A 25,570-nucleotide genomic window follows, 5' to 3' on the forward strand; every position below is an offset into this window, starting at 1 on the left:
GGGTGTGGGATCATTTTGGTAGTGGTTCCTATTTATGCCACTTTTCGCTTTGGTACTGTAAGCACCCACCTAACCCTATTGATATGTATATACTACTTGCGCACCCCTAGCGCGTTCGATATGTCATTTGATGTTCGTCTTTCCGAAGAGAGGTCGTAACGAAGGTGAAAACGATGAAAGGAATATATGTGAACGTTAGTTTACTCTGAACTACCATCGTGACTAGATCTCCTATTTTCTCAGTTCCATATCACGTTTAGATCCTACTATAAGTCTCCACCACGACCTGGCTGGTTCGGTCCCGCTAAACAGCGTTCTTTTTCGGTATAGAAAAGTGGCGGCGAGAAAAGTAGTGTTTCTAAAAGTAACGCGTGCAAAGCTAACAGAAAAAGTTTTAGCTCGTACATCTTTCTGGCTACTGCATTGGTTTGGAGGCCAAATTTGTCATCCCGTTTGTGCTTGCTCCCAGGGTAGACTCGGACGACCGGCTGTTTGCAGCAGGTTTGCTTCTATTGCGGACAATTCGTAAGTACAGTGCAAAACGTGGTGAAAAATTGCTACGAAAGTGCGGTAGTACGAGAAAATAATAGAGAAAGTGTTTGTGATATCGAATCAGCCATTACATTTTGGTGGCGTCAGTGGCGTCGTTGTTCTATAGACCCCGAAAAGGCCTTTTCGTCATTGTGAATGACAACAATAGGGTGGCTCATTTTTTTTTCTGTTGAGTTTATTTTTTGATTTTGTTGTATACAAAAACTTATTTTTCTTTTCTTTCCATCGTTATAAAGGCATTATCATACGAAACGGCAAAGGTCGAAATATTAAGCGAAAGTGCAACGGAATTATTTGGTGGGCGCTTTTTCCAAGGCAGGAGGAGAAAAACCAGTAATTGATCAACGAACAAGCCCGGTACGAAAGGTCGGTGAAAAACGGTGAGTTTTTTTTCCTTCTTCCTTGTGTTGTTCCGTGGACCATAAAGGTGAAACTGTTCCTTATTTGGTTAAACAGCTTAACGTGTTTTTTTTCCTTCATTTTATTTTCATTCACATTTTTCATCCATTTGCCTACCTTTGAATACGATTGTGACGAAACCTTTTGTTAATTGTTTGTCATTGTGGAAACTTAAGTTTGAATACTATATTGTTCCTTTACTTTTGAGTGATTGTTCGATTGACAATGAGTACCAGTGTGGCTGTTTCTATTGAACCCTACCGTAGGGGAACATCGTTCAATGACTGGTACACCCGGATGAAATACTTTTTCGGGGTGAACAAAATAAAAGATGACGAGAAAAAGGCATACTTTATCACGATAAGTGGTCCGGTAATTTTTGCCGAAATGAAACTGCTCTATCCGGCAGGGAATTTTGAGGAAGCTTCATTGGACGACATTGTTTCAAAACTTAAAAGTCGTTTAGACAAAACAGATACGGATTTAGTTCAAAGATATAAATTTAGTACTAGAATACAGAATCCAGACGAGAGTGTAGAGGATTTTGTTTTGAACCTCAAACTTCAGGCCGAATTTTGTGGTTTCGAAAACTTTAAGGAAGTGGCCATAATTGATCGCCTTATTGCTGGAATAAGCGACAAGAAGCTTAGACAACGACTCTTAAGCGAGGATAAGCTTACTTTAGCAAGCGCTGAAAAGTTAATTGCTACATGGGAGGTAGCCCGGGCTAATGCCGGAGCTGCTGAACAACCAAATTCAGGAAATTCAAATATGGTAGCAGCAGTAAATAATAGGTCGAGTGGGACACATGGCATTGTAGCAAATAGATTGTCTCGGGTCTATGATTTAGCTAGGAACCAATCGGGTTTTGGACACAATGCAGGTGGAACTAGTAGCAGAGGCCCAGTGAAATCCCGACTAGGATTTAGATCGCCAGGGAAAATGCAGCCATCTTATAGAGACCGGCGTGGTGCTGAAGCGGACAACTACCGGCAAGATGGTCGAGTCGGAGGGCAGCGGCAATGGCAGCGTCCGGACTATTCCCAAATGATATGCAATTTTTGTGGTATCAAGGGACATATCCGGAAGAAGTGCTTCAAACTAAAGAACCTGAACCGCGACGCCGTCAATCTGGTAGAATCATATAGGCCTGGACCATCATCTGACCGACACATAAACGAGTTGCTAAGCCGGATGCAAACCAGAGACGAAGAGGATACCGAGGACAGTGACTCAGGTAATCTACAATGCATGCAGGTGTCTTCTATTAATAAGATTAGTAATCCGTGTTTGGTGTTAGTCGTTATTGAAGGCAAATCCCTTGAAATGGAAGTCGACTGTGGTGCTTCTGTGTCGGTTATAAGTAAAAGGCGATATTTTTCAAAGTTTGATAATCCTCTCCGTAGTTACAGTGAGCCATTGATGGTAGTAAATGGGACAAAATTGAGAATTGCAGGCGAAGCAAGGGTTTCAGTGAAGTTCAATGGAAGAGAAGAGCTAATGCAACTTTTAGTTTTAGATGGCGAAAATGATTTCTACCCACTTTTAGGTCGAACTTGGCTTGATGTATTTTACCCAAACTGGAGACAGTTCTTCATGAATGGCTTACACATTAACAACGTAAATATGGACTCTGGTAAAATTGCCATAGAAGATTTAAAAAAACAATTCCCTACAGTATTCAAAAAGAATTTTTCGACGCCCATACTTGGATTTAAAGCAGAACTAATGATGAAGGATGAAGTTCCGATATTCAAAAAGGCGTATGAGGTTCCTTATAGATTAAAGGATAAGGTTTCAACGTATTTGGATAAATTAGAGGAACAAAAGGTTATAACACCAGTTGAAAGTAGTGAATGGGCTTCTCCAATTATCGTTGTTATGAAGAAGAACGGTGAAATTCGGTTAGTAATCGATTGTAAAGTGTCAATAAATAAAGCCATTGTCCCGAATACATACCCTTTACCAACTTCACAGGATATTTTTTCCAATTTAGCCGGTTGTAAAATTTTCTGTGCACTTGATTTAGAAGGCGCATATACCCAACTAGAATTGACGGAGAGGTCCAAGCAATTTGTGGTAATCAATACAATGAAGGGATTATACAAATACAACAGATTACCACAAGGGGCATCTTCAAGTGCCTCTATTTTTCAAAGAGTAATGGACAAGGTACTAGAAGGAATAGAACATGTTTCATGTTACCTTGATGATGTCTTGATAGCAGGGAAAACTCTAGAAGAATGTAAGAGGAAACTTTTATTGGTTTTAGAGCGATTGGCAAATGTTAATATAAAAGTGAATTTTGAAAAGTGCAAATTTTTTGTAACGGAGCTGACACATTTGGGTCATGTTATTAGTGATAAAGGACTTAGACCTTGCTCAGACAAAATTTCAACCATCGAAAAGGCAAATGCCCCAAAAAACGAATCTGAACTCAAATCATTCCTAGGTCTTTTAAATTACTATCATAAATTCATACCAAACTTATCTTCAAAATTATATCCTCTATATAATTTACTGAAGAATAATACAAAGTACGTTTGGGACGACCATTGTCAAAAAGCCTTTCTTGAAAGCAAAAATTTGCTTATTGAGACAGATCTTTTGGAATTCTATGACCCTAAGAAGCCTATGGTGGTAATTTCGGACGCTTCAAGTTATGGTTTGGGAGGATTAATAGCTCATGTGGTAGACGATGTTGAAAAGCCAATAAGTTTCACTTCATTCTCATTAAATTCGGCTCAAAGGAAATACCCCATCTTGCATTTGGAGGCTTTGGCTTTAGTTTGCACCATTAAGAAATTCCACAAGTATCTCTATGGACAACATTTCACTGTTTACACGGACCATAAACCTTTAGTTGGTATTTTTGGTAAAGAGGGTAGGAATTCAATTTTTGTTACAAGACTGCAAAGATTTGTATTAGACTTGTCAATATATGATTTCGACATAATTTATAGACCATCGCATAAATTAGGGAATGCGGATTTTTGTTCAAGATTCCCGTTGCAGCAGGAAGTTCCTAGCCAGATAGACTCGGAAGCCATTAGCAGTATAAATTTCAGTAACGAATTCCCAATTGATTCTAAAGTAATCGCCAGTGCAACTAAAGAGGACGAGTTCTTACAAAAAGTAATATCTTTCATGCTAAATGGCTGGCCGGAAAGGGTGGATAGGCAATTTGCAGATGTTTACTCAAATTATTTGAATTTAGAGCTTGTGGACGATTGTCTTCTTTTTATGGACAGAATAATCATACCAAAAGTATATCAGAAAAAAATCTTGAAATTACTGCATGCAAACCACGCGGGAATAGTTAAAATGAAACAATTAGCAAGAAATACGGTGTATTGGTTTGGTATAAATACCGATATTGAAAAATATGTAACCGACTGTGAGTGCTGTAATAGCATGGCAATTATTCCAAAGCCTAAGGAGATAGCCAAATGGACACCTACTACTAGACCATTCAGTAGAATCCATATTGATTTTTTCTATTATGGGCATCGTACCTATTTGTTGATTGTTGACAGCTACTCCAAATGGATAGAAGTGGAAAAAATGGTACATGGTACAGATTGTAATAAAGTTTTAAGAAAGTTAGTGGCTTATTTCGCGCGCTTTGGTCTACCAGACGTTTTGGTTTCGGACAATGGTCCTCCTTTTAACTCTCGGGGTTTCGTGGATTTCCTAGAGAAGCAAGGGATAAAAGTAATGAAAAGTCCACCTTATAACCCAGCAAGTAACGGCCAAGCTGAGAGGTTGGTGAGAACTGTGAAGGAAGTCCTCAAGAGATTCCTCATGGATCCCGAAATTTCGGAGTTGGAACTGGAAGACCAGATAAATCTGTTTTTATTTAATTATAGAAACAACAACTTGACAAAGGAGGGAGTTTTTCCGGCGGAGAGAATTTTCGCATACAAACCAAAGACTATTTTAGACTTAGTTGATCCACGAAAACATTACAAAAAGTATATAGACATTTCGCACCCACATGATGATGTTCATTCTAGGCATCAAAGCGGAATAATTCCGAAAGTTCAAGAAGATGCCTTGGACAAACTGACTGCTGGGGATGAACTATGGTATAAGAATCACAACCCCCATAACCAGGCAAGATGGTTAAAGGCCATTTTTATTAAAAAATTTTCTCGAAATATTTTCCAGATATGCATTGGAAACGCGGAAGTAATGGCACACAGGACGCAGATCAGAGTCTGTAAGGGGTCTACGCAATGGCAAAGCCCCAATGTTTGGATTACGAGCCAGGAACCACGCAACGAACCCCTGATGTCCCCTGGGCGCAAAACACCAACAAGCGACAATCTGTCCGCTGTCGACGACCCGCCCAATGGTGAGGATAATCGAGACCGAACTCCGAAGGGAGGCACTAAGAGGAAACGCCAGGACTCAGGAAGCTGCCTAACGGAACTCCGTCGATCCAAACGCACGAAGAAAGTGTTTCGTAGTGATGATTTCTATTACAGTTGAACTCATGAGTTTATCGAATCATTTTTACAAAATTTCTGAAATTGAAACAATGTTTTTTTGTTGATAGCAAATATGGATTAAGTTAAGTTTAAGTTTCTGATCAGATAAGTTTGATCTACGTAAAGGGGGAAGAATTGATATGTATATACTACTTGCGCACCCCTAGCGCGTTCGATATGTCATTTGATGTTCGTCTTTCCGAAGAGAGGTCGTAACGAAGGTGAAAACGATGAAAGGAATATATGTGAACGTTAGTTTACTCTGAACTACCATCGTGACTAGATCTCCTATTTTCTCAGTTCCATATCACGTTTAGATCCTACTATAAGTCTCCACCACGACCTGGCTGGTTCGGTCCCGCTAAACAGCGTTCTTTTTCGGTATAGAAAACCTATCTAATCGCATTTTTTGACAAAACAATCTACTCTAATCGGAGTTTCGGATGACAAATAAGCATCAACCTATTTTAAATTTGTTGAAATTACTTTCAAATATACATGTATTTCGTCACGCTACTGTTTCGTTCTTTCGTTTCCTAATAGTTCCGCAATGGGCTAGCACAGTTTGATGTTCACCGCATGTCGCTTCCAATTCCAGTTCTCAACTCGATGTACGATTGTTGAAGTACCTGCTCTCGAGTCGAATCAATCCCCTACCTCCCCCCTTGAATACGTAATTCGCGTGTGAAAACAAAAATCACAATTTAAATATCGAAAATATTTCAAAAAATGTTTCATTTCTCGGAACCTTCTACAAAGAGGAAACTATGTTCCATAGGAAAACCTGATGAGAAGTGCGGCACAAACAAAAATCCGATTTTTTCACTGTTCTCAAACAATATTTTTTTCTCAGTAAATGTTTTTCTAAAACAAAATTGATTTTATGTTCTTTTTTGGAAAACTACTATAAATTAAATCTTACGAACTACACTCTTCAATTTGATTCATTACCGGCAATAATTCTTTGTTTTGCATTATTCTACAAACGAATCGAAGTAGTCCACGACTGCCACTCGCACACACACGCATACGCCCAACACGTCACTTCCGCTCCTTAGGTAATTAGTCGGCCTTGAGAAATTTCGTAAACCATTTTCTGCCGGAAGTAGGGCATGTGCGCCTGAGTAAACCCTATGTCCCGGTTCCGCGCCTCGTGCTCGGCAAACATGCAGCTGAACACGCCACAATCGCTGCCGTTCATCTGCCGTGGGCACTCGCGCATGTTTTCCTTCACGAAACCGCTCGTGTCAAAGGGTTGTTTCCGCTTGTCCAGCGACTCGTCCCGAAGGTACTGCTCCAGCGCATTGAGGACCGCATTGTTGGGCGTGCCCATCGAGTCGTAGTAGCGGATCACTTGGTTCCGCAGATCGATGATGGCCATGCACCAATGCACCCGGCCCACGTGAACCGGCACCGGAATGATGTCGTACGTGAAGATGTCCACCTTGCGCGTCCACCGTTTCAGGCCGGCATGGCCAGCCGAGAGCAGCTTCGGGATGAAGAACGTATTCATGGCGTACACCCGGGGAAGACCGTCGTCGGCGCGCTGCTCGCTGCGCTCCATCAGTAGGTTCATGTAGAAGTTGATGACCTCGTCGTTCAGCCAGTTGTCCCCGATCAGCGTGGCCAGATCGTTACGGGTAATGCTGATGTTAAACTTGTTGATGATGACCTACGAATGGGGGGAAGAGTTTGTTAACTAGGTTAATGTAAAAGTCCACGCGGTCTTAGTAAATATTCCAAATCAAGTCCCTCAAATCCTTTCGATGATACCTAACTCTCGAACGATCGCGCTGTTGTATTTTATACAACACGTTGAAAGAATCTCGCTTTTTGTACTCAGCATAAGGGTGGTGGCCAACCGCGCAAGTTACGGAAGGTTAAGAACTCTCGAGCGCATGGATCTATTGCACGACGAGGGCGAGCTCGATGTGACCCCTCAGTACGGTCAAAGCAGCCATCAACGTCGCTCGCTAGAGCACCGTCGGGTAAGTGGAACGGAATCGATGAAACGAATGATTCGACGAGAAACGCACAGCGATTCTTGCGATTGGAAACGCTGCGCATGCAGTAATTGTTATGGTATAACTGGAATCAGCATTGATGCACCTCCCGTATTCAGTTAGAGAGTAGCCAGTAAACAAGATGTTGTTAACCATCGATCGGAAATAAAGATATTTAGTAACAAGTGAAATACTCATCAATTATTCCTGGACATCACAGTAATGCTGCAGCATGGAACCCGGCAGAACGAGAAACGATATAAACAGAAGCGGAGTGGAAATGGAACCATGGAACTGCTGTGCCGTTTTCATGAAACACGGGTTTCATCGCAACGGCTTCGCGTAGCAAGTCTAAATATGAAGAACGGGAGGCTCTTGACAGACGAATACGAGATGATTGAAAGGTGGAAGCAACACTTCGATGAGCATCGGAAAGGCGGGGATCCTGTGGGCACGAAAGATCATCGCAGCGGGAAAATGATCAGTCTGTGCAGAAGAGACGAGTAGTGAGGAGAATGAATCAACTCTCACGCTCAAAGATACCATCAATCAGCTCAAGAAGAATAAAACAGCTGGTGAGGAAGGTTTTGCAATCGAACTCATGAAGATGGACCCGGCAAAATCGACCATGTATCAGTTTGAAATCATGACTTGGAAACCCAAACATCGATCGGAGAAAGCCCGGAAGCTACAAGCGATCTGGAACTGCTTCCAAAGGTGCCTTAGCCCAACTAGGAGTAATTTGGGCACATCAGGAGCGATGTTATTGCTTATCCAGAGAAATCTTCCAACCTGGCGGAGTGAAGAAGACAAAGAAGACCTGTTCCGCAAACGTCAAACTGCTGCACACTTCAAAAAGTATGCACACAACCTTGAAACAAAAATAAATAATTGAAAATCTCAATTGTGTTTAATGGCGTACAGCTGCATACTAAAGTGTTAAAACTACACCTAATATAGTTTAGAAATAAGTTACATGTTGTGGCAGCAATTGCGATTACATAAACCATAAATGAAACAATTTTCATTATTTTTTAATTTTATGGCAACCAAGTGAGTGAGAGCTTTTTAGCGTGAACCGAGCACTTTTGACGTTTGCGGAACGACTGCGGCGGTCGAAACCACCGCAACCCCGTTGGATTTTTTCTATTTTACCGCAGTAATAAGTTCCTGGATTAGTAACTCAGATGGTACATGCTTAAACACTGAGTATAAGGTGAGCTGGTAGCGACGACATTCTATTCTCTTAGTAGGATCGGGTAACACTGATTTGAAACGGTGGATGGGCTAATGTTGGCACCATATTCCATTCCGTAAAATCGTTACGGTTAAAGTACGTTCCCGATCAATATCCAGGTTAAGCAATTAACTGGATGGAAGTGTTCACATAAATACTCCTGCAGTCTTGTAAACATTGCCGAAATCGTGTGTCAGCTTACATTGACACTCGTGCGCTGCCGGTACTTCTTGTCAAACAACACGAGCGGTAGATCGAAGATCAATAAACATAAGAAAGAGTCAAATCAATGTCGTCTGACATGATGACATTTGTTTAATTTTAGCTTTTCGCATAGATTTCAGCCAGTTCCGATTATGAATGTTAATATTAGTTTATTCTTACTTGTTCAATTGATTACGACACACATATGGCCAAAACAGCTCTCATTATGGAAGAAGACAGGAATAACAAAAGCCGAACCGTCTCCCGAAGACGCTGTCGTAGCCGTAGTGCATTTGTTTGACATTTTTGTTCCATACAGTAGTTTGATTGCTTGTGTTGCGAATGTCGGAGCAGTATCGGTGGAGGAAGCAGTGGCGATTTCCTAACCTCAAATCTACCTGTTCAACGAATGTAAATTCTTGAATTTTCTTAACAAATTGGCTTACAATTTGTAGAAAATGACGAGAATAGTAGTTTCCGTCCATTTTCAATTTGATCCTGGTCCTGTACTCTTCGCAAATACAAGTTTTAGGGTCGTTGAACAGGTAAAAAGAGAGGTTACGAGACGCCACTGGGAGGAAGTGGCAGCAGATGAGTGTCGCAGACATAACGCGGGCTCTGAGCCGTAACAGAAACGGGCTACCGAAAATGTTGGCCAGGGATGGCATGTCACGCAGAAATTGTGCCCATTTACGCTCATCTTTCACTGAACTTCTCAGTTTCATTTTCCTTACGAAAGAGAAAGAGAAAAAACGCACAATAAAATGTACATAATTTCTCTCACGCAGAGTTTTTGTGCGGGTGATTAGAGTGCTGCGTGAGAGCAATGAGAGCCCGCAAGTCATAATCCCAGTGCGCAATTTCTGCGCGCACACAGAAAAAACAGAACTCAGTGCACACGCAGTGTGTTCAAAGGGGTCAATGTTGCTTGAGCATTTGGTGAACCGAAAGCATGCCAGTGAGTCCAAAACCCTCTAAAGGGTATCAAATCCTGTGATATCAGAGGCAAGCAGACGCCTTTAGCTAGTCAAGGACTTACAGTTGATGAATATTTTGGTTCCAAATTCCACCAACAGGTGGTGCTAGTGAGCTAACAAATTTTGTTTTCCATATATATCAGGAAAATTTGCAAAAAAATGCAACTAGCGCCGCGTAGCTGCGGAAACTTGAACCAAACGATAATTATTCTGAAAGCCCTTGATCTACCAAACACCAAATCTTTCTAAAGAATCAGAATGCTGAGATATGTGAAATGTAAAATCTGTACGCTATCTAGCGCCGCCTAGCGGTGAAATCACGAATCACACGGCCCATATTCTGAAAGCCCCTGACCAGCTGAACAACTTTGCCGAAGAAACCAACTATCTAAGTAATCAGGATCCTGAGATATATGGGATGGAAATTTTGTCAGTGTTGCATCTGCTTGTCTAAGATATCACATAAATCACAGACAAGTAGATGTGACACTAGCGAAATTTCAATCTCATATATCTCTTGATCCTGATTACTTAGAGAGTTGGTGTCTTCGGCAAAGTTGTTTCGCTGGTCAAGGACTAATCGATAATAAGACTTAAGATTCAAAATTCCACTGCTAGGCGGCGCTAGAGAGCAAACAAATTTTAAATTTCGCATATCTCAGCATCCTTATTTTGTAGAAAGATGGTGCCTTCGGCAATATTGTTTGGTAGATCAAGGGCTTTCAGAATAATTACCGTTTGGTTCAAGTTTTTGCAGCTAGGCGGCGCTAGTTGCATTTTTTTGCAAATTTTCCTGATATTTATGAAAAACAAAATTTGTTAGCTCACTAGCGCCGCCTAGCGGTGGAATTTTGAATCTTAAATCTTATTATCGGTTAGTCCTTGACCAGCCAAACAACTTTGCCGAAGATACCAACTTTCTAAGTAATCAGGATCATGAGATATATGAGATTGAAATTTCGTTAGTGTCACATCTATTTGTCTGTGATTTATGTGATATCTTAAGACAAGCAAGTACTTTCATACTCCTGTGGTACACACAGTATTGCACTGGAAGCACGACTGAGTGCGCTCTCAACACGAATTTTTGTGTGCACATTTTCTGCGCGCCCAAAATGTGCACGCAGAAACTGAAAAAACATGTTTGTTCTAACATTTGTTTGAGCACTCATTTTGAGGGTGCTGCGATGGATGCCAGAGAGTGAGCGGCTGGTTTGTGTGTGAAAAAAATTGCGTAGTTCACCCTCGCTCTCGTTGAAAGTCGTGTGTAGAGTGTATGTTTTCTCTTCTCACGTTTCGCACTGAGGAGCATGCCATCTCTGAGTCGCAGAGCAACTAGACGTCACCAGCGGGAAAAATAATATAGGCAAAGACCTTATAAGCAAGGTGTGTGTGGGAATTCCGTAAGTCCGGCTCTGGGCAAGAATACGATCTTGGTCACAGACTACGAGGAGTATAACAGGATATTCACGGATGGGGATAAGGGACAGCTTTTGCGTTCTTTGACGAAAAGATCAACAGCATCGAAGCGCACAAAATCAATCCCAAAGTCACCATAACCAATGCAGAATCAATGGCTATTGAAGCAGCGATAGAGTGGGCCTTACTACACTCTTACTTCAAGAAGAATCAAAGAACAACTATATCGCGTGGAACATTCTCAAAATGCTGGTACGACAAGAAACCTCCAAATACATACTGCAATGGATACCCAGTCGCTGCGAAATAGAAGGCAACGAAACTGCAGACAAACAAGGCAGCATTAGAAACAACAGCAGGTCGGCAAACGCTACACACAGGCAAACGTCACACGGTAGGTGACGCTTTCGAAGAACACACGATACTCGTGAAGACTGCAGCAGCGGCGGAACCTGTGAAGGAAAAGGATACGAAGTCTACCCAGACGGAGGCCTGCGCTTCCGCAGGTAGTCCAAAAGGTGGGGTGGCTGCGACTGCTCGTGCTAAGAACTCGCAGAAGCGGATGAGGCAGCCGTCAGGTGAGGAGCTGTCTGGCGGTGCTCGCAAAGCTAGGCGAATACTAACCCCGATGGTCGGCAACAATGCTGGCAAGTCGGACCCCAGCCAGGTGTGAAAAGGCTGACCCGTCCCGGAAGGATGAAAACAAGGGGTTGCGACCGTTGTTGGTAGGCTCTCAGCAACCAAAATAGGGCGAACCAAGGGGAAGACTCCGCTTGGACGAAGGTCGAGCGGAAGAAGATAAAGCCGCAGATAGAAGAAGCTAGGGACGCCAAACCAAGGGGTAAAAGAGTAGATACCAAGCACGTGAAAGGCGACGCGCTCGTCATCAAGACCGAACAGTCGAAGTACTCGGACGTCTTGAAGGCGATGCGTAGCGACGTCCGAGTTTTAGACGTAGATACTCGTACGGGCGAGATGACCCTGGATCTGAAGCGCTATAAGGAGCGCAAGGGCGCCACCTACAAGACGTTGGCGGAAGAGAAGAGGCGACTCTGAAAGTGAAAACCCTAGACGATGTCATTGAAGGGGAAGAGATTCCCTGTTGTGCATTTGGACGAGTCGGACGTGTGCTCCGTATCTCACCACGCGATAGCCTTTAAACAAGTAGAGTTTTTTCCCCCGCAATTGCGGAAGGTTTTTTATATCGTGCGTTCTCCTGCTTGTGCGAAGTGTAGTGTCGCAAGGTGGTATCCAGCGCAACGCGGAAGCGAGGTGCTTGCATCATCGTACATCAAGGTCAAGGAATAATCGCATCCAAAAGTCATCATTATCGCCATCATCAGCCCCTCCGTCAACAAAGAGGACGGCGGCGACGGGTGCGAAGGCAGACGCGACGGACAGCTTTACCATCTGCCTGCCTGATAAATATCTACCTGCTCCGGTCAGATAAGTATCACTCTTTCGATACACTCTTTTGTCTGCCCAATTTGTTTTGATCGCTTTTGTCTATTGTATCCCCAGTCCACATTCGACCACGTGCTTTTTTTGACATCCATTACAGTGGTTCCCAAACTACTGTATACGGGTAAGGGTGTACAAACTGTAAATAATAGAACATTTTTTTTTGTTTTTTTTTATTAGCTATTTTTTCTTTTTTTTTTCAATACCGTTTTTTTGCATCCTACAGGGTGCGCTACAATAATCATAAGAATTGAATTCGTATATTATTAGCACAAGTTTTTTTTTTTTTTTTTGCTTTATTTTTTTTTATATATTATTAACATTGTTTGGTTTACAAACCAAACAGTTGTCGTCCTAAGGAAGAAAGTGCACTGTAAATACTTTAAGGTTTTTTCTCTTCTTCTTTGCACTTTTGAGTTATTTTTCATAAATTTGTTTCCACATGGAAGATTCGATTGGAGGCGAAACGCCTCCTAATGATATCATTGCTCGTACGCGGTTTTATCAGCCATCTTCGCCTGGACCTTGGGTTGTCTATTTCCGGCGCAAATGCAAACCATTGAATATGCTTTCGATTTCTCGAGAGCTGACGCGTAAGTATCCTGGGACCGTTGTTCACCAAGTGAAAGCATCCAAGCTGCGTGTTACCGCACCTAGCTACAAAGCAGCAAATGAAATTGCTCAACACGAAGCGTTTACTGTTGAATACGCGGTCTATGTGCCAGCACGAGAAGTGGAGGTGGAGGGGAAGATCCTCGACGAAATGCTGACATGTGAGGACATCAAGACCGGCTTTGGTCGTTTCAAAAATAGGTCAATTCCTGATGTGGCTATCCTAGACTGTAAACGCTTATCTAAGGTTTCCATGGAAGGAAATAAAAAGGTGTACTCGCCTTCAGCGTTTTTTCGAGTGACTTTTCCAGGTTCCGTCCTCCCGGAATTTGTTGTAATTGATGGTGGTTTTTACCCAGTGCATCTTTTTAGGCCGAAGGTTTTTAATTGTACCAAATGCAAGCAGTTTGGTCACAGTGATAGCTTTTGCGACAACAAGCCCCGTTGTGGCAAATGCAACCAAGCTCATTTGGAGGACTCTTGCACACAGGAAGCGGAAAAATGTAGCTACTGTGACGGAGATCCACACGACTTGCAAGTTTGCCCGGCTTACAAAAGACGCATTCGAAATGAGAGTCGCTCTATCATAAAGCGCTCCAAACAGACATATGCGGAGATGGTGAAATCTTTTAAAACACCAGATTCCGTGTCTGAATCAGCTGTCCCAGTTGAAAATCCCTATCAGGAGTTGTCTTCCGATGATCAGGACGATGGCGAAACTGATGAGGGTGGATCTCTTTCGGAGGTACACGCACCTGGAAAAAGGAAGTCATCATCTTCCCCGGGATTGCGCCGAAAGGTCTTTTTAAAGTCTTCCCTCAAAAGTTTGCCTAATGTTAAAGGAGACGGGGTAAACTTAAAAACTCCGAAGAATCAGGTTCCTCTAGCTTCAGATCCATGTTGTAGCAAGAACCTGTCACCCCCGTCTCCGCCTGTTAAATACACTTCAAAGAGAAATAATCGACAAGGTAGCAAGAAAAAAGCTACCAAAGTTCCTCGCAGTTCAAGCAAGCCTCCTAGACCCAAGCGAGGACTGTTTACTTTTAGGGTTCTCGTGGATCGCTTATATAATGCCCTCAGCCTTCCAGAAACATTTAGAGGCATTATTGATATGTTTATACCTACAGTAGAAGAATATCTTCGGAATCTGACACAATCATGGCCCCTCCTTGCTGCGATCATATCTTTCGATGGATAATTCATCAAGTGAGGTACAAGATATGATCACTGTGCTACAGTGGAACTGTCATAGTCTAAAACCTAAATTAGACCTGTTTAAGTTTTTGATTCACAACTCTGATTGTGATATATTTGCCCTTTGTGAAACATGGCTTTCTTCTGAAGATGAACTCAACTTCCACGATTTTAACATTATACGCCAGGATAGAGATGACCATTATGGGGGAGTTCTTTTGGGGATCAAAAAGACTTACTCATTTTATAGAATTCCAATCGCGACTCATCCTGGCGTAGAAATCGTCGCTTGCCAAATAAACGTAAAGGGTAAAGAACTTTGCGTAGCTTCCGTTTACATTCCTCCAAGAATTTCAATTAACCGCCGTCATCTTTGGAATGCGGTTTCTGCACTATCACATCCAGTTTTAATTCTGGGTGATATGAACGCGCATGGTACAGGGTGGGGCGAACCATATGACGATAATAGAGCGGCCATTTTCTATGATTTGTGCGACGATTTCAATTTGAACATTTTAAATACAGGTGAAGTGACACGTATTGCATCTGACGGCAAAGAAAGTCGTCTCGACCTATCACTGGGGTCAAGTTCACTATCATTCGATTACTTGTGGAAGGTAATCGAGGATCCTCATGGTAGTGATCACTTACCCATTATAACCACCATAAAGCATAATAGTGAAAGGTCAGACCATCCAATTCAGGTTCCTTTTGACCTCACAAGGAATATCGATTGGCAAAAGTATGCAGAAGCGGTATCTTTTGGCATCGAATCATTCAATCCCCTCCCACCTTTGGATGAGTATCGATTCCTGTCTGAACTGATATATAAGAGTGCATTAGAATCACAAAAACGACGTGTTCCAAGTGCAACCTTCAAAAGAAGACCAGCCACACTAGGCTGGGATGATGATTGCACCCAGTTGTATCTTAAAAAATCTGATGCTTTCAAAACTTTTCGTAGGCACGGTACCTCAGATCTTTATCAAGAGTACGCAAAACTCGAAAGACAGCTGAGAAACCTGCTGAAAGCGAAGAAGCGTAGTTATTGGCGACACTTCAGTGAGGGTCTCTCAAGAGAAACTTCAATGACAACGCTTTGGAGAGTGGCTCGCAACATGCGAAACCGCTCTTCTTCTAATGAGAGTGACGAATACTCCAACCGTTGGATATTCAGCTTCGCGAAAAAGGTCTGCCCAGACTCAGTCCCAGCACAACCGATTTCTTGGGAAACATCCCCAAGAGACGGTTCTCTGGACAGACCCTTCACTATGCTGGAACTTTCTATGGCTCTTCTTTCATCAAACAATTCCGCTCCGGGAAGCGATATGATCAAGTTCAATCTTCTAAAGAATCTCCCAGATATCGCGAAAAGACGATTACTGGACCTGTTCAACTCATTCATGGAGAACAACATCGTTCCGCATGAATGGAGACAGGTCAAAGTAATAGCTATTCAAAAGCCTGGTAAACCAGCGTCTGATCATAATTCATACCGCCCAATTGCTATGTTATCATGTTTAAGGAAATTGTTGGAAAAAATGATCCTATCACGACTCGATCATTGGGTCGAATCGAATAACTTGCTTTCAAATACACAGTTCGGGTTTCGCAAGGGCAAAGGAACAAACGATTGTCTAGCGTTGCTTTCAACAGATATTCAACTGGCCTTTGCGGAAAAGGAGCAACTGGCTTCAGTTTTCTTGGATATTAAGGGCGCCTTTGATTCAGTTTGCATAGGAATATTGTCAGAAAAACTGCGCAATAGTGGACTTCTAGGAATTTTGAATAATTTCTTGTATAATTTGTTGTCAGAAAAACATATGAGTTTCAATCTCGGACAACTGACAACTTCCAGAATTAGTTACATGGGCCTACCCCAAGGCTCATGTTTAAGTCCCTTGCTTTATAATTTTTACGTGAAAGACATTGATAGTTGCTTGGAAGGACAATGCACGCTAAGACAACTTGCAGATGATGCTGTGGTTTCTCTAAAAGGCACACATGCAGAAATGTTGCAAAGACCATTGCAAAATTCTCTAAATAATCTGTCAATCTGGGCAAGAGATTTAGGGATCGAGTTTGCTCCGCAAAAAACTCAATTGGTTGTGTTTTCTAGAAAGCGGAACCCAGCCCAACTGAAACTTCACTGATGGGTCTCGCATAAATGGATCCACTGGTTTCGGTGTCTTCAATGAAAATTTCTCCGCCTTCCGCAAACTTCAGGAACCTTGTTCGGTTTATGTTGCTGAGCTGGCAGCAATCAATTTCGCTTTGGGGATGATTTCAAACATGCCCGTAGACCATTTCTTCATCTTCTCGGATAGCCTTAGTTCGATTGAGGCACTCCGGTCGATGAAACCTGTAAAACATCCATCTTACTTTCTTACAAAAATAAGGGAGCAGATGGGTGCACTGGTCGAAAGATCATACAAGATTACCTTTGTATGGGTCCCCTCACATTGCTCAATTTATGGCAATGAGAAAGCGGACTCTCTCGCAAAGGTGGGCGCACAGGAAGGTGAGATCTATGATAGAAGAATTTCACATGATGAATTTTTCCATTTTGTTCGCCAGAGTTCTCTTCAAAGTTGGCAAAATGATTGGCGAGATGGCCAGCTGGGACGGTGGTTACATTCCATTATTCCTAATGTTTCTTTGCGAGTGTGGTGGTATGGTCTGGATGTAAGTCGCAATTTCATTCGCGTGATGTCAAGACTTATGTCCAACCATTACTCGCTAGACGCGCATTTACACAGGATTAACCTCGCGTTGAGCAATGTTTGTACTAAGTGCGGTTCCGGTTATGATGACATCGACCACGTAGTTTGGCAATGCCCGGATAATGACGCCTCCAGAGCGCTACTTTTGGATACCCTTGAGGCCCGAGGTAGACAACCCTTTGTTCTTGTGAGAGATGTGTTGGGGACCCGCGATGTCACATACATGGGATGTATTTTCGACTTTCTTCGCTCTGCTGGTATAAAAGTTTAATTTGCTTGTGTTTTCTTCTCCAGTTTTTTTTTCTCTGTTTTGTCCTCTTTGTGTTACCACGCTGCTCCTGGCCATCCGGAAGACCAAGTCCCACAACAAGTTGGTACCAACACCACAAGGCACCGAATACGCTAGCAAGATGCGATTCACCCCCGGATGAGCAGCAGTGAAACCTTTGGCCCAATCCTTACCCTGTCCATCCCTCAAAATGTGACCTTCTAACCTCGAGCTGCCACGAGTACCCTGGCTTCCACCCATTACTAACAGATATCATTAAAAAGTTATTACTCTGTATAATGTTTACTATTAAGTACAAAGAAAGATCCTCGGCTCCGTAAAGCGTTATACGCGATTGAGCCTCAAATAAACGAACTAGATAAAAAAAAAAAAAAATTGAAGGGGAAGAGTTCGTCACGACACTGTGGCAACAGTGCGAGGTGCAGGTGGTCGCCGCAACCGTTAGGCTACAGAAGGGGCCGGCAGGGACACAGATAGCTTTGGTTTAGCTACCTGTAGCGGACGTCAAAGTCCGTTCAAGTAGGGAGGATAGTAGGCTAGTGCGTATGTCATCTGACGTTCCACGAGCCACCAGAGGTTTGCTTTAGGTGTCTGGAATCAGGACACAAGTCATGGAACTGATAACGCAGGTAACGCAGCAAAACCTGAACCAATGTGACGCGGCTCAGCAACTGCTTTGTCAGGCGGTTTCTGAGTGAAGGATGGATGTTGCCATCATAGCGGACCCATCCTACCGAAAATCCGCCGGCATGGGCAATTGGGTCGCGGATTGGTTCAGCGAAATGGCGGCGATATGGACGACGGGTAAATACCCCGTCCAGGAGTTGGTGTCTACTACATATGAGGGCTTCGTGGTCGCCAAACTAATCGGGGTCTTCTTCTGTAGCTGTTATGCGCCTCCGCGGTGGCCGATCGAGCAGTTCACGCGGGTGCTGGACTGTATGACGACCGTGCTAACAGGGTGAAGGCCGGTGGTAAAAGCGGGTGACTTTATGCCTGGGCCGTAGATTGGGAAAGCCGTTTCACGAACCAGCGGGGTCAGATCCTGCTAGAGACACTGGCCTGAATAATGTCAATACCAAGAGTACTATTAGTCGGAACGGTGCGGAGTCAATTATTGACGTGACCTTTTGTAGTCCTGGCCTAACAAGTAGTTCGAACTGGAGAGTAGACTATAGTTACACTCACAGCGATCACCTGGCGGTTCGCTACAGTATCGACTACAACAACAGCAGGCAGCGGGTAGAGGAATAGGCGACTAGGCCAAGGCCAAGCCCTCGCAGGTGGAAGACATCATAGTTCGACGAAGGGGTACTTAGGAGGCGCTCCGCCGTGAGCGAAATCTACTTAGTTTGGACAGCGTCGAGCTGGTAGCGGTGCTTTCGCGTGCACGCGATGCGACCATGCCTAGGCGAGTCCACCCTAGAAATGGGAGCACAATCTGAAGAAGAACGAAACGAACGGCGGGTGGTGTTCGCCGTTGCAAAAGCCGCGCTGAAGACTGAGATTAGGATAAGCAAAAAGGGCCTGCTTTGAGGGTCTCTTTCAGAGTGCCAGTGCGAATCCGTGGGGTGATGCCTACAGGATCGTGATGGACAAGACGAGAAGCGTAATGGCTCCGAAAGAGCAATCTCCAGAGATGTTAGAGGGGATCATCGAGTGACTTTTTCTGCGTCAAGATCCTAGTCCTTGACCTCCTTCCGTTGAACAGCCGGGACTGGGGCTGGCGATGAGGAGCGGGTCATCCATGTGGAACTTGCGGGGATAGCATAGTCCCTTATCGTAAGGCCCCAGGTCCAGACGAAGTTCCTGTTCCTGTTCGGGTGAAAAACGGGGAACTGGGTGGCGGACAAGACTAAGCTAGAAATGATCTATACCAGCGTTTCTCAAACTATGGGTCGCGACCCACTGGTGGGTCGCGTGCTGGATTGTGGTGGGTCGCGAAATCTTAAGCTATATTGCAATAAATGTTTCATTTATTTATTGTACGTTGCAAGAAAATCACAACTATGGCGACTACTTTCCAAGGCCTTCAATGATGGACAAAATTTAATCGCAGTGCAAATGCCACGTGCAGTCGCAGCAGTCATCATATCACCCGGCCATGTGGCGACCTTTTTTCAAGAATTATCAAAGAGCGCTATGATGGAAAATTTGAAAACAGGTCTGTTTTCTTAGGCGACTGTCTCGCGCGTATCTCTGACTGCGGGTAAAAGTAGTCGCGAAAGTAGATTTTATTTTGATTCGTATAATATCACAAATGATATTGTTGGTCCTTTTTGAATTTTGCAAACACTCTCTTGGAAAACTGGCATAATTATTTTCCAAATTTAGGTTACACTTTATACCTATTCAATTATTTAGTTTGGAGTACATATCTTGAATGTTGAATATACTGTCTGCGATCTAAAATCGGTTCTGGGACAATACATTTTCAAGTTGAAAATTATAGTAGAATTTCTTTGAGTTCTATAAAAATGAGTTCAAGTTTTTGTTTGCGGTTTGCATTTTCAGTTGGATTTACACGCCAAGTTTTGTCGTTAGAATTACCAAATTTTGACAAGATCTTATCCAATGTTTGGTTATCTCCACTGATTTTTTTTTTTGATAAATTTATCGAACTTTGATAAAGTTTAACTTTGGTATAATTCGGTAAACTGAACTTTGACAGAATTCAAACCAACTAAATAAGAGATTGTAATAAAATAGAAGTGAAATATCCGATTATTATTATTGACTTTTTTATTATGGGGAAATTCAGCCCGAGGCTGGTTCATCCCCGTAAAATGAAATATCCGACATTTTCAGCCCAATTTTTTCGATGCATCTTAAAATTTACGCAAGAGAAAACATAATACAAAATGAATTATTGGATTTCATTTAGTTTGAAAGTAAATTTATGCTTCTGTTTAAATGAATTTTCTATATGTTTCCAAAGATTTTTTTTTTATTAATTTCATGCTTTTTTTGTTTCTAAAATGTGTGATAGAATATGTCAATAAGTAAAGTCCTGTAGTGTCCCATGATGTCAGATTAGTTAAATTTGTAAATGGAGTTCTAGCAACTGATCATTTGGACACCAAATGATCCAAAACCTTAATTTTAACTTAAAAAAAGAGCTTTGTATTATAACCTGTCACGAAAGCGATAACACACTTTTTTTTAAATAGTCTAAACTTTCAAAAATGGCTTATGTTTATTTTCAAGTGGGTCGCCAAATTTTATAACAATCAAAAGTGGGTCGCTTGAAAAGCTGAAAAAGTTTGAGAACCCCTGATCTATACAACTAGTCGGTTTCCAATTCAGGAGGTAGTATCCCTCGTCTAATGAGGGCGTCGCAATAGCGAAGATCAGACCATGCTAGATTCGATATCCGTCAGCGTACTACTAGTGGGATCAAATCCCGTGGTCATCGGTGGACACGGCGTGTGTATGGGAAAAGTTTATAACAAAAAAATAGGCATCGTCAATTTTTTCGCTATTCAAAAATAGAGGCTTTCAGCTTTCATTTGCAGGGTCCCTCAAAAAAATCCACCGAGGGATCCCGAACAACTTTTTCAGAATACTGTTTTTCCCCATACAAAATGCACGGTTCCAAATTAATCCCTATTTCTACTTAACAAACATACCCAATTTTTGTATGAAAAAGTTCCCCCGATGGAATATTTCGATGTTGGGCTTGAATGAAAGCTGGTAGCGTCAACTTTCACGCAGCGTAAAAATTAGCGATACCCATTTTTTTGTAATAAATTTGTTCTACCAGACACACCGTGTGGAGACTTCAACGGCTCGGTGGTCGAATGGGGCAGCCGCTTGACCAACACAAGACACTGGACTCGGTATTAATGACCAAACTAAACGTAGATGTCGCGAATGTAGGCGACAAAAATATCTACAGTGGAAACAGTGCAGAGGCCATCATCGATGGGACCTTTAGGAGTCTGGGTCCAAGCCCTAACTCAAATTGGAGGGTTAACGAAGTGTACCTCGTGCGGAAACAGAGCGAAATCAGGCCTGCAAGGCGACTAAACTGGCATACCCATAGTGACCATTCGGTACAGTAACGCATACGGAGAAAGGGGTGCGTGACATTGGACATAAATTCGTTTGGTATAAGGTCGTTTGGCATAAAGACATTTGGCATAATCGAAATACACCCTTCTTAATTATGCCAAACCGTTATGCCAAATATTTGTATGCCAAGTGACCTTATGACAAATGACTTTACTGCCGTGAATCGCATATCAGTCCCATCTTTGCTGGATTTCCTATGCAAATGGGACAGGTATGCGATTCACGGCAGTTTATGCCAAATGACTCAGACCCCGGAAAAAGACGACTACACCGAAGGAACATCGATAGCCATCGCTGATGGCTGACCTCGTGCTACGACGAGCCGGCATTTGTGGAGCTATTTCTTATGAAGATAAACTCCGAGGATCTGTCTAGTGACGCCTTCAGGTCGTATGTGCGAGGCCGTAATGTCAAGACGATCCCTACCCAGGAACGGCCACTGACTAGTATAGTAGAAGTGCCCGGAAATTGTGGCGTTTCGTGCATCTTGCCTAAGACCTGAGAGAATGATGCACTAGCTGCCTTGTAAACCTCACATTTCTCCGTTCCGGCACTGCATATAAAGATTAAGGTGCGTAAATGGCTGTGTTTTGATAATCTATGCCAGTCTGCCAGCATGTGAATGCCTGCGGTGCCTATAGGGTAGTCAAGACCAAAACGAAGGGCTCATCAACACCCCGAGAGCGATCCTCCGATATAATGCAGAAGATCTAGGAAACATTACCGAGAGATCAGATGACTATGGGCTCTCGGAAACCAGTTTAGCTTACGGAAAGGACGATCGCGGGAGACACTATTAGGTCAATGACCAAAGAAATTGCCGAGATAGCGATTGTCGCGCTAGACGTGAAGAACGCGTTCAACAGTATCAGCTGGTCCGCCATCGAGAGTGCCTTACATCTCCAAGAAGTCCCGGAAAGCCTACATCTGATCCTAGAGAGCTGCTTCCAGAACATAGTGCTCGTCTTATGACAACGAGGCAGGAGAGATCATCGCGGGGGTACCTCACAGGTCAATCCTGAGCCCGGTACAATGGAAAGCGGCGTACGATGGCTTGTTGAGGAGGCTCACAATACCACCCAGGGTAAAGCTGGTTGGCTTTGCCAAAGACCTTACGCTAGTGGTCTATGGTGAGTCGATACAGGAGAAAGAGACAGCTGGCACCATAAAACGAAGGCAGTGAACCGTAAATCCGAACAACAAAAAGCAGTATGACAATTTCATTACTGTTTTCGTTACTGATGCGTAATACAACATGGAATGGCCTAACATGCGAAAATTTTATACAATTCTCAATAGTGTGCTGTGAAAAAGAACGTCCTTTCCCCCAATGTACAATGACCGAGAAGATATCTTGCTGACAGATGAAAATATGATAATTGCAAGGTGGAAAGAGCACTTAAAAAGTGTCTTGCAGCTGCGAATAGAACTTTCTACGGTTTCCGTAACTCGACAAAGTTCCATAGTTTGACGAAGACCAAATTCGTGTTCTGTAACATACAAAACCCTACGACTGCTGTATACGGTCACGACACTTGGATGTCGAAGGAAGTTGACATTAGGAAGTGATACAGGATTCTCCATATGTCGTAGACTTACATAACAATATATACACTTACCTCCGAACGCGACCCGCCGTAGAGGGCCCGCTTGATCGCGCCCTGGTGCTCATCGGTCAGCTCCGGGTAGGCTTCCTCCTCCTCTTCCGATTCCTCCTCGTCCAGGACGATGGTGTCAAACTTGAGCATAAAGTCGCCCAGCTTCCGCTCGAACGGGGTCTCATACTCTTGGGTGCTCTTCTTAAGCTCCTTCAAGCTGAAATCAATGCAAGAGGTTTGTCTTCGTGGTGGTTCAACAAATGACGGCGATGGGCGGACCGGTTTCGCCGCACTAGTGGTGCTACTTCCCGCGCCGCTCTCAGGAGGTTTTCTTCGGCTGTAGAACCAGTTAATGAAACCGTTTGAAAGGCTGGCCAGCGAAAAGGTAGCCGCAGTCTTCTGAGCAACAGGAGAGCACACACTAGCGACATTCAAAAGTCTTTAAAATACTACAACTGTATGTGTAATTGAAAACATGGATGTGCCGTTACTTACTTTTCCCGTTCCTGCGCGATGAGGTCCTTCCGCTGGCTGGAAGTGCTGCCATATTTGCGCTGCACCGTATCCACGATATCTTCGCGGAACTTGCTATTAGTTTGGAGCTTCTCTTGTAAAGTATTCACCGGGTCCACCACTTGGGCTGTTTCACTGTAAAAATAAGCGATGGGGCAATGTGAAAAGGTTCTGCATGATTCGGTACTGACTCAACTGTTGTTTGCCTTGGATGTAAGGAACAAAACATTGGATTTTATAGCAAATATACTCGATTAGGCATCCACCGAAAATAGTGACATACAAAAATGTGCTTAGGAAAAAATAGAAGATGCGTTTGACACGAGTCATCATGTCAAATCAAGCTATTCAATAGCCTACTGTACCTATGTTGTCGAAAAGATGATGTATTTTGATCCTTGCGCTCCCTGTAGGAAAAAAATAACAGCGAATTTGCCTGCTGCAGAATCCTCAAGGAATTTCTTTTGAGATTTCTCGTTCCTTCTAATATTTCTTCATTTATTTGTCTAGAAGCTGTTTCGGAGATTTCTTCAGGAACTCCTTCAGGGATTATTTTTCTGCGTCAAATACTCCAAACGCAGTACTAATATCGTATGCTTCGGTAGTGTTATTGCAAAATTAATCTTTAGATTTGAAAAGTCCTAATTCTTTGTACTCTCCATCCGCCAAACAGGCATAATCTATCAAAAGAATACTCACGCTTCGTCATCGGCGGCCAAGCTGTACTGCGTCAAATCGACGGTGGTAAACAAGCTGGTGCGCTTCTTCCGTCCCTCGGCGTCGCTTTCCTCCAGCGACAAGTCGATGACCGGAATCGAACGAATAGCGGCCGAACCGCTCGTCGATGGACCAGCTTTTCCTTCGCCGGCCCCAAGGCTGTGATTGATGGCCGTCGACGAGGACAGATTGATATCGTCCGACGACAGGAGCAGGGAGTTCTTCCGCGAAGCACTGGCCGACTGTGGCTCTTCCGGCGAGTAGAGATTCGGCAGCAGTCGCTTCAACAGTGCCCGATAGTTGTTCACCTCCGTCATATTGTAGCTCTGGGCAATAATCGAGTTGCGCTTGGCTTGCGGCGCTTGGTGCGACTGTTGCTGAGGTTGTGTCGCAGCTTGCTGCGACTTGAATACGAACGGTTTCTTGAACGTATCGGATGGTCGGCCGTATCCATCGGCAGTACCATTGGTCAGCTTCGTCCTGATTGGGAACAGCGACGGAACTGGTGCTAGGGAAGGCTTGATTTTCGTCAACGGTGGCGGGTGTCGAAGGGAAGTGGCACCACCGCCGCCTCTGCTACCACCGCCACCACCACCACCACCTGCGCCAAGTCCGGCATTGCTGATCCGACCTCGGTGGTTCTGCTGATGCTGCTGCTGCCGATTGATCCAGTCAATTTCGTCCTCGTCGTCGGAGAATTCAATATCGGCAAACTCGAGCCGCGTCTTGCCGGTGGCACCGAAGTAGGCGCTCTGTTTGTTGCCGCCGCTGTTGGACGCTTCGGACATGATTTTCTTGGAATACACCGGGAGCCTTAATCTGTCCGAGATCGGTTCTGACTTGGAATGAAAATCTGCAAGAGAACAAAGAGAAAAATTTTTTAGAATGAAGATTGATTAATGTTGATAATGTTTTGTACCGTGGAGGGCCCATATTCTGCGCACCTAAGACTTTTTCAATTTCAATCAGCTGTAACAAATTCAAAATCGAACCGATTTGGCTGAATTTTTGACCGCACATAGTTATTAGCTTTGTAAATAAGAGAAAAATATAATTCTTATACAAATCACTCAATTTATATGTAAAATTATGAAAATTCTAAAAT

At 43.3% G+C, this 25,570-nt stretch overlaps 3 protein-coding genes across 7 annotated transcripts in view; 2 read left to right on the plus strand and 1 right to left on the minus strand.

Annotated features, from left to right (window-relative positions):
- Nucleotides 1-25,570, plus strand: part of LOC109427416 (regulator of telomere elongation helicase 1 homolog) — a 303,579-nt gene that overhangs the window by 99,655 nt on the left and 178,354 nt on the right. The window lies entirely within an intron of this gene.
- On the plus strand, nucleotides 75-5,846 carry LOC109431115 (uncharacterized protein K02A2.6). 4 transcript variants are annotated; one of them, XM_062844990.1, is made up of 2 exons: nucleotides 75-932; nucleotides 1,128-5,843. In XM_062844990.1, exon 2 carries the CDS (start codon nucleotides 1,177-1,179, stop codon nucleotides 5,443-5,445), a length of 4,269 nt encoding a protein of 1,422 aa, XP_062700974.1. In that variant the 5' UTR covers nucleotides 75-932; nucleotides 1,128-1,176; the 3' UTR covers nucleotides 5,446-5,843. The 4 variants fall into 4 exon arrangements, with proteins under 4 accessions (XP_062700974.1, XP_062700975.1, XP_062700976.1 ...); XM_062844991.1 differs by having other exon boundaries at nucleotides 75-525; nucleotides 789-5,843; XM_062844992.1 differs by having other exon boundaries at nucleotides 76-932; nucleotides 1,835-5,843.
- Nucleotides 5,910-25,570, minus strand: part of LOC115257141 (sentrin-specific protease 1) — a 47,437-nt gene continuing 27,776 nt past the window's right edge. The window contains exons 3-6 of one of the 2 annotated variants that reach the window (XM_029856522.2): nucleotides 24,448-25,318; nucleotides 23,731-23,883; nucleotides 23,257-23,656; nucleotides 5,910-7,116 (exon numbers count right to left, since the gene is read on the minus strand). In XM_029856522.2, coding sequence (XP_029712382.2) covers nucleotides 6,499-7,116; nucleotides 23,257-23,656; nucleotides 23,731-23,883; nucleotides 24,448-25,318 — 2,042 coding nt within the window. In that variant the 3' untranslated portion in view covers nucleotides 5,910-6,498. The remainder of the gene's footprint in view (nucleotides 7,117-23,256; nucleotides 23,657-23,730; nucleotides 23,884-24,447; nucleotides 25,319-25,570) is intronic. The other variant, XM_062844997.1, reaches the window with a different exon arrangement.

This window comes from Aedes albopictus, chromosome 1 (assembly GCF_035046485.1).
Source record: "Aedes albopictus strain Foshan chromosome 1, AalbF5, whole genome shotgun sequence".
Lineage (NCBI taxonomy): Eukaryota > Metazoa > Arthropoda > Insecta > Diptera > Culicidae > Aedes > Aedes albopictus.

Bases quoted from the DNA above. Each gene is read 5' to 3' on its own strand.
- LOC109431115 (XM_062844990.1), top strand. From the start codon at position 1,177: ATGAGTACCAGTGTGGCTGTTTCTATTGAACCCTACCGTAGGGGAACA.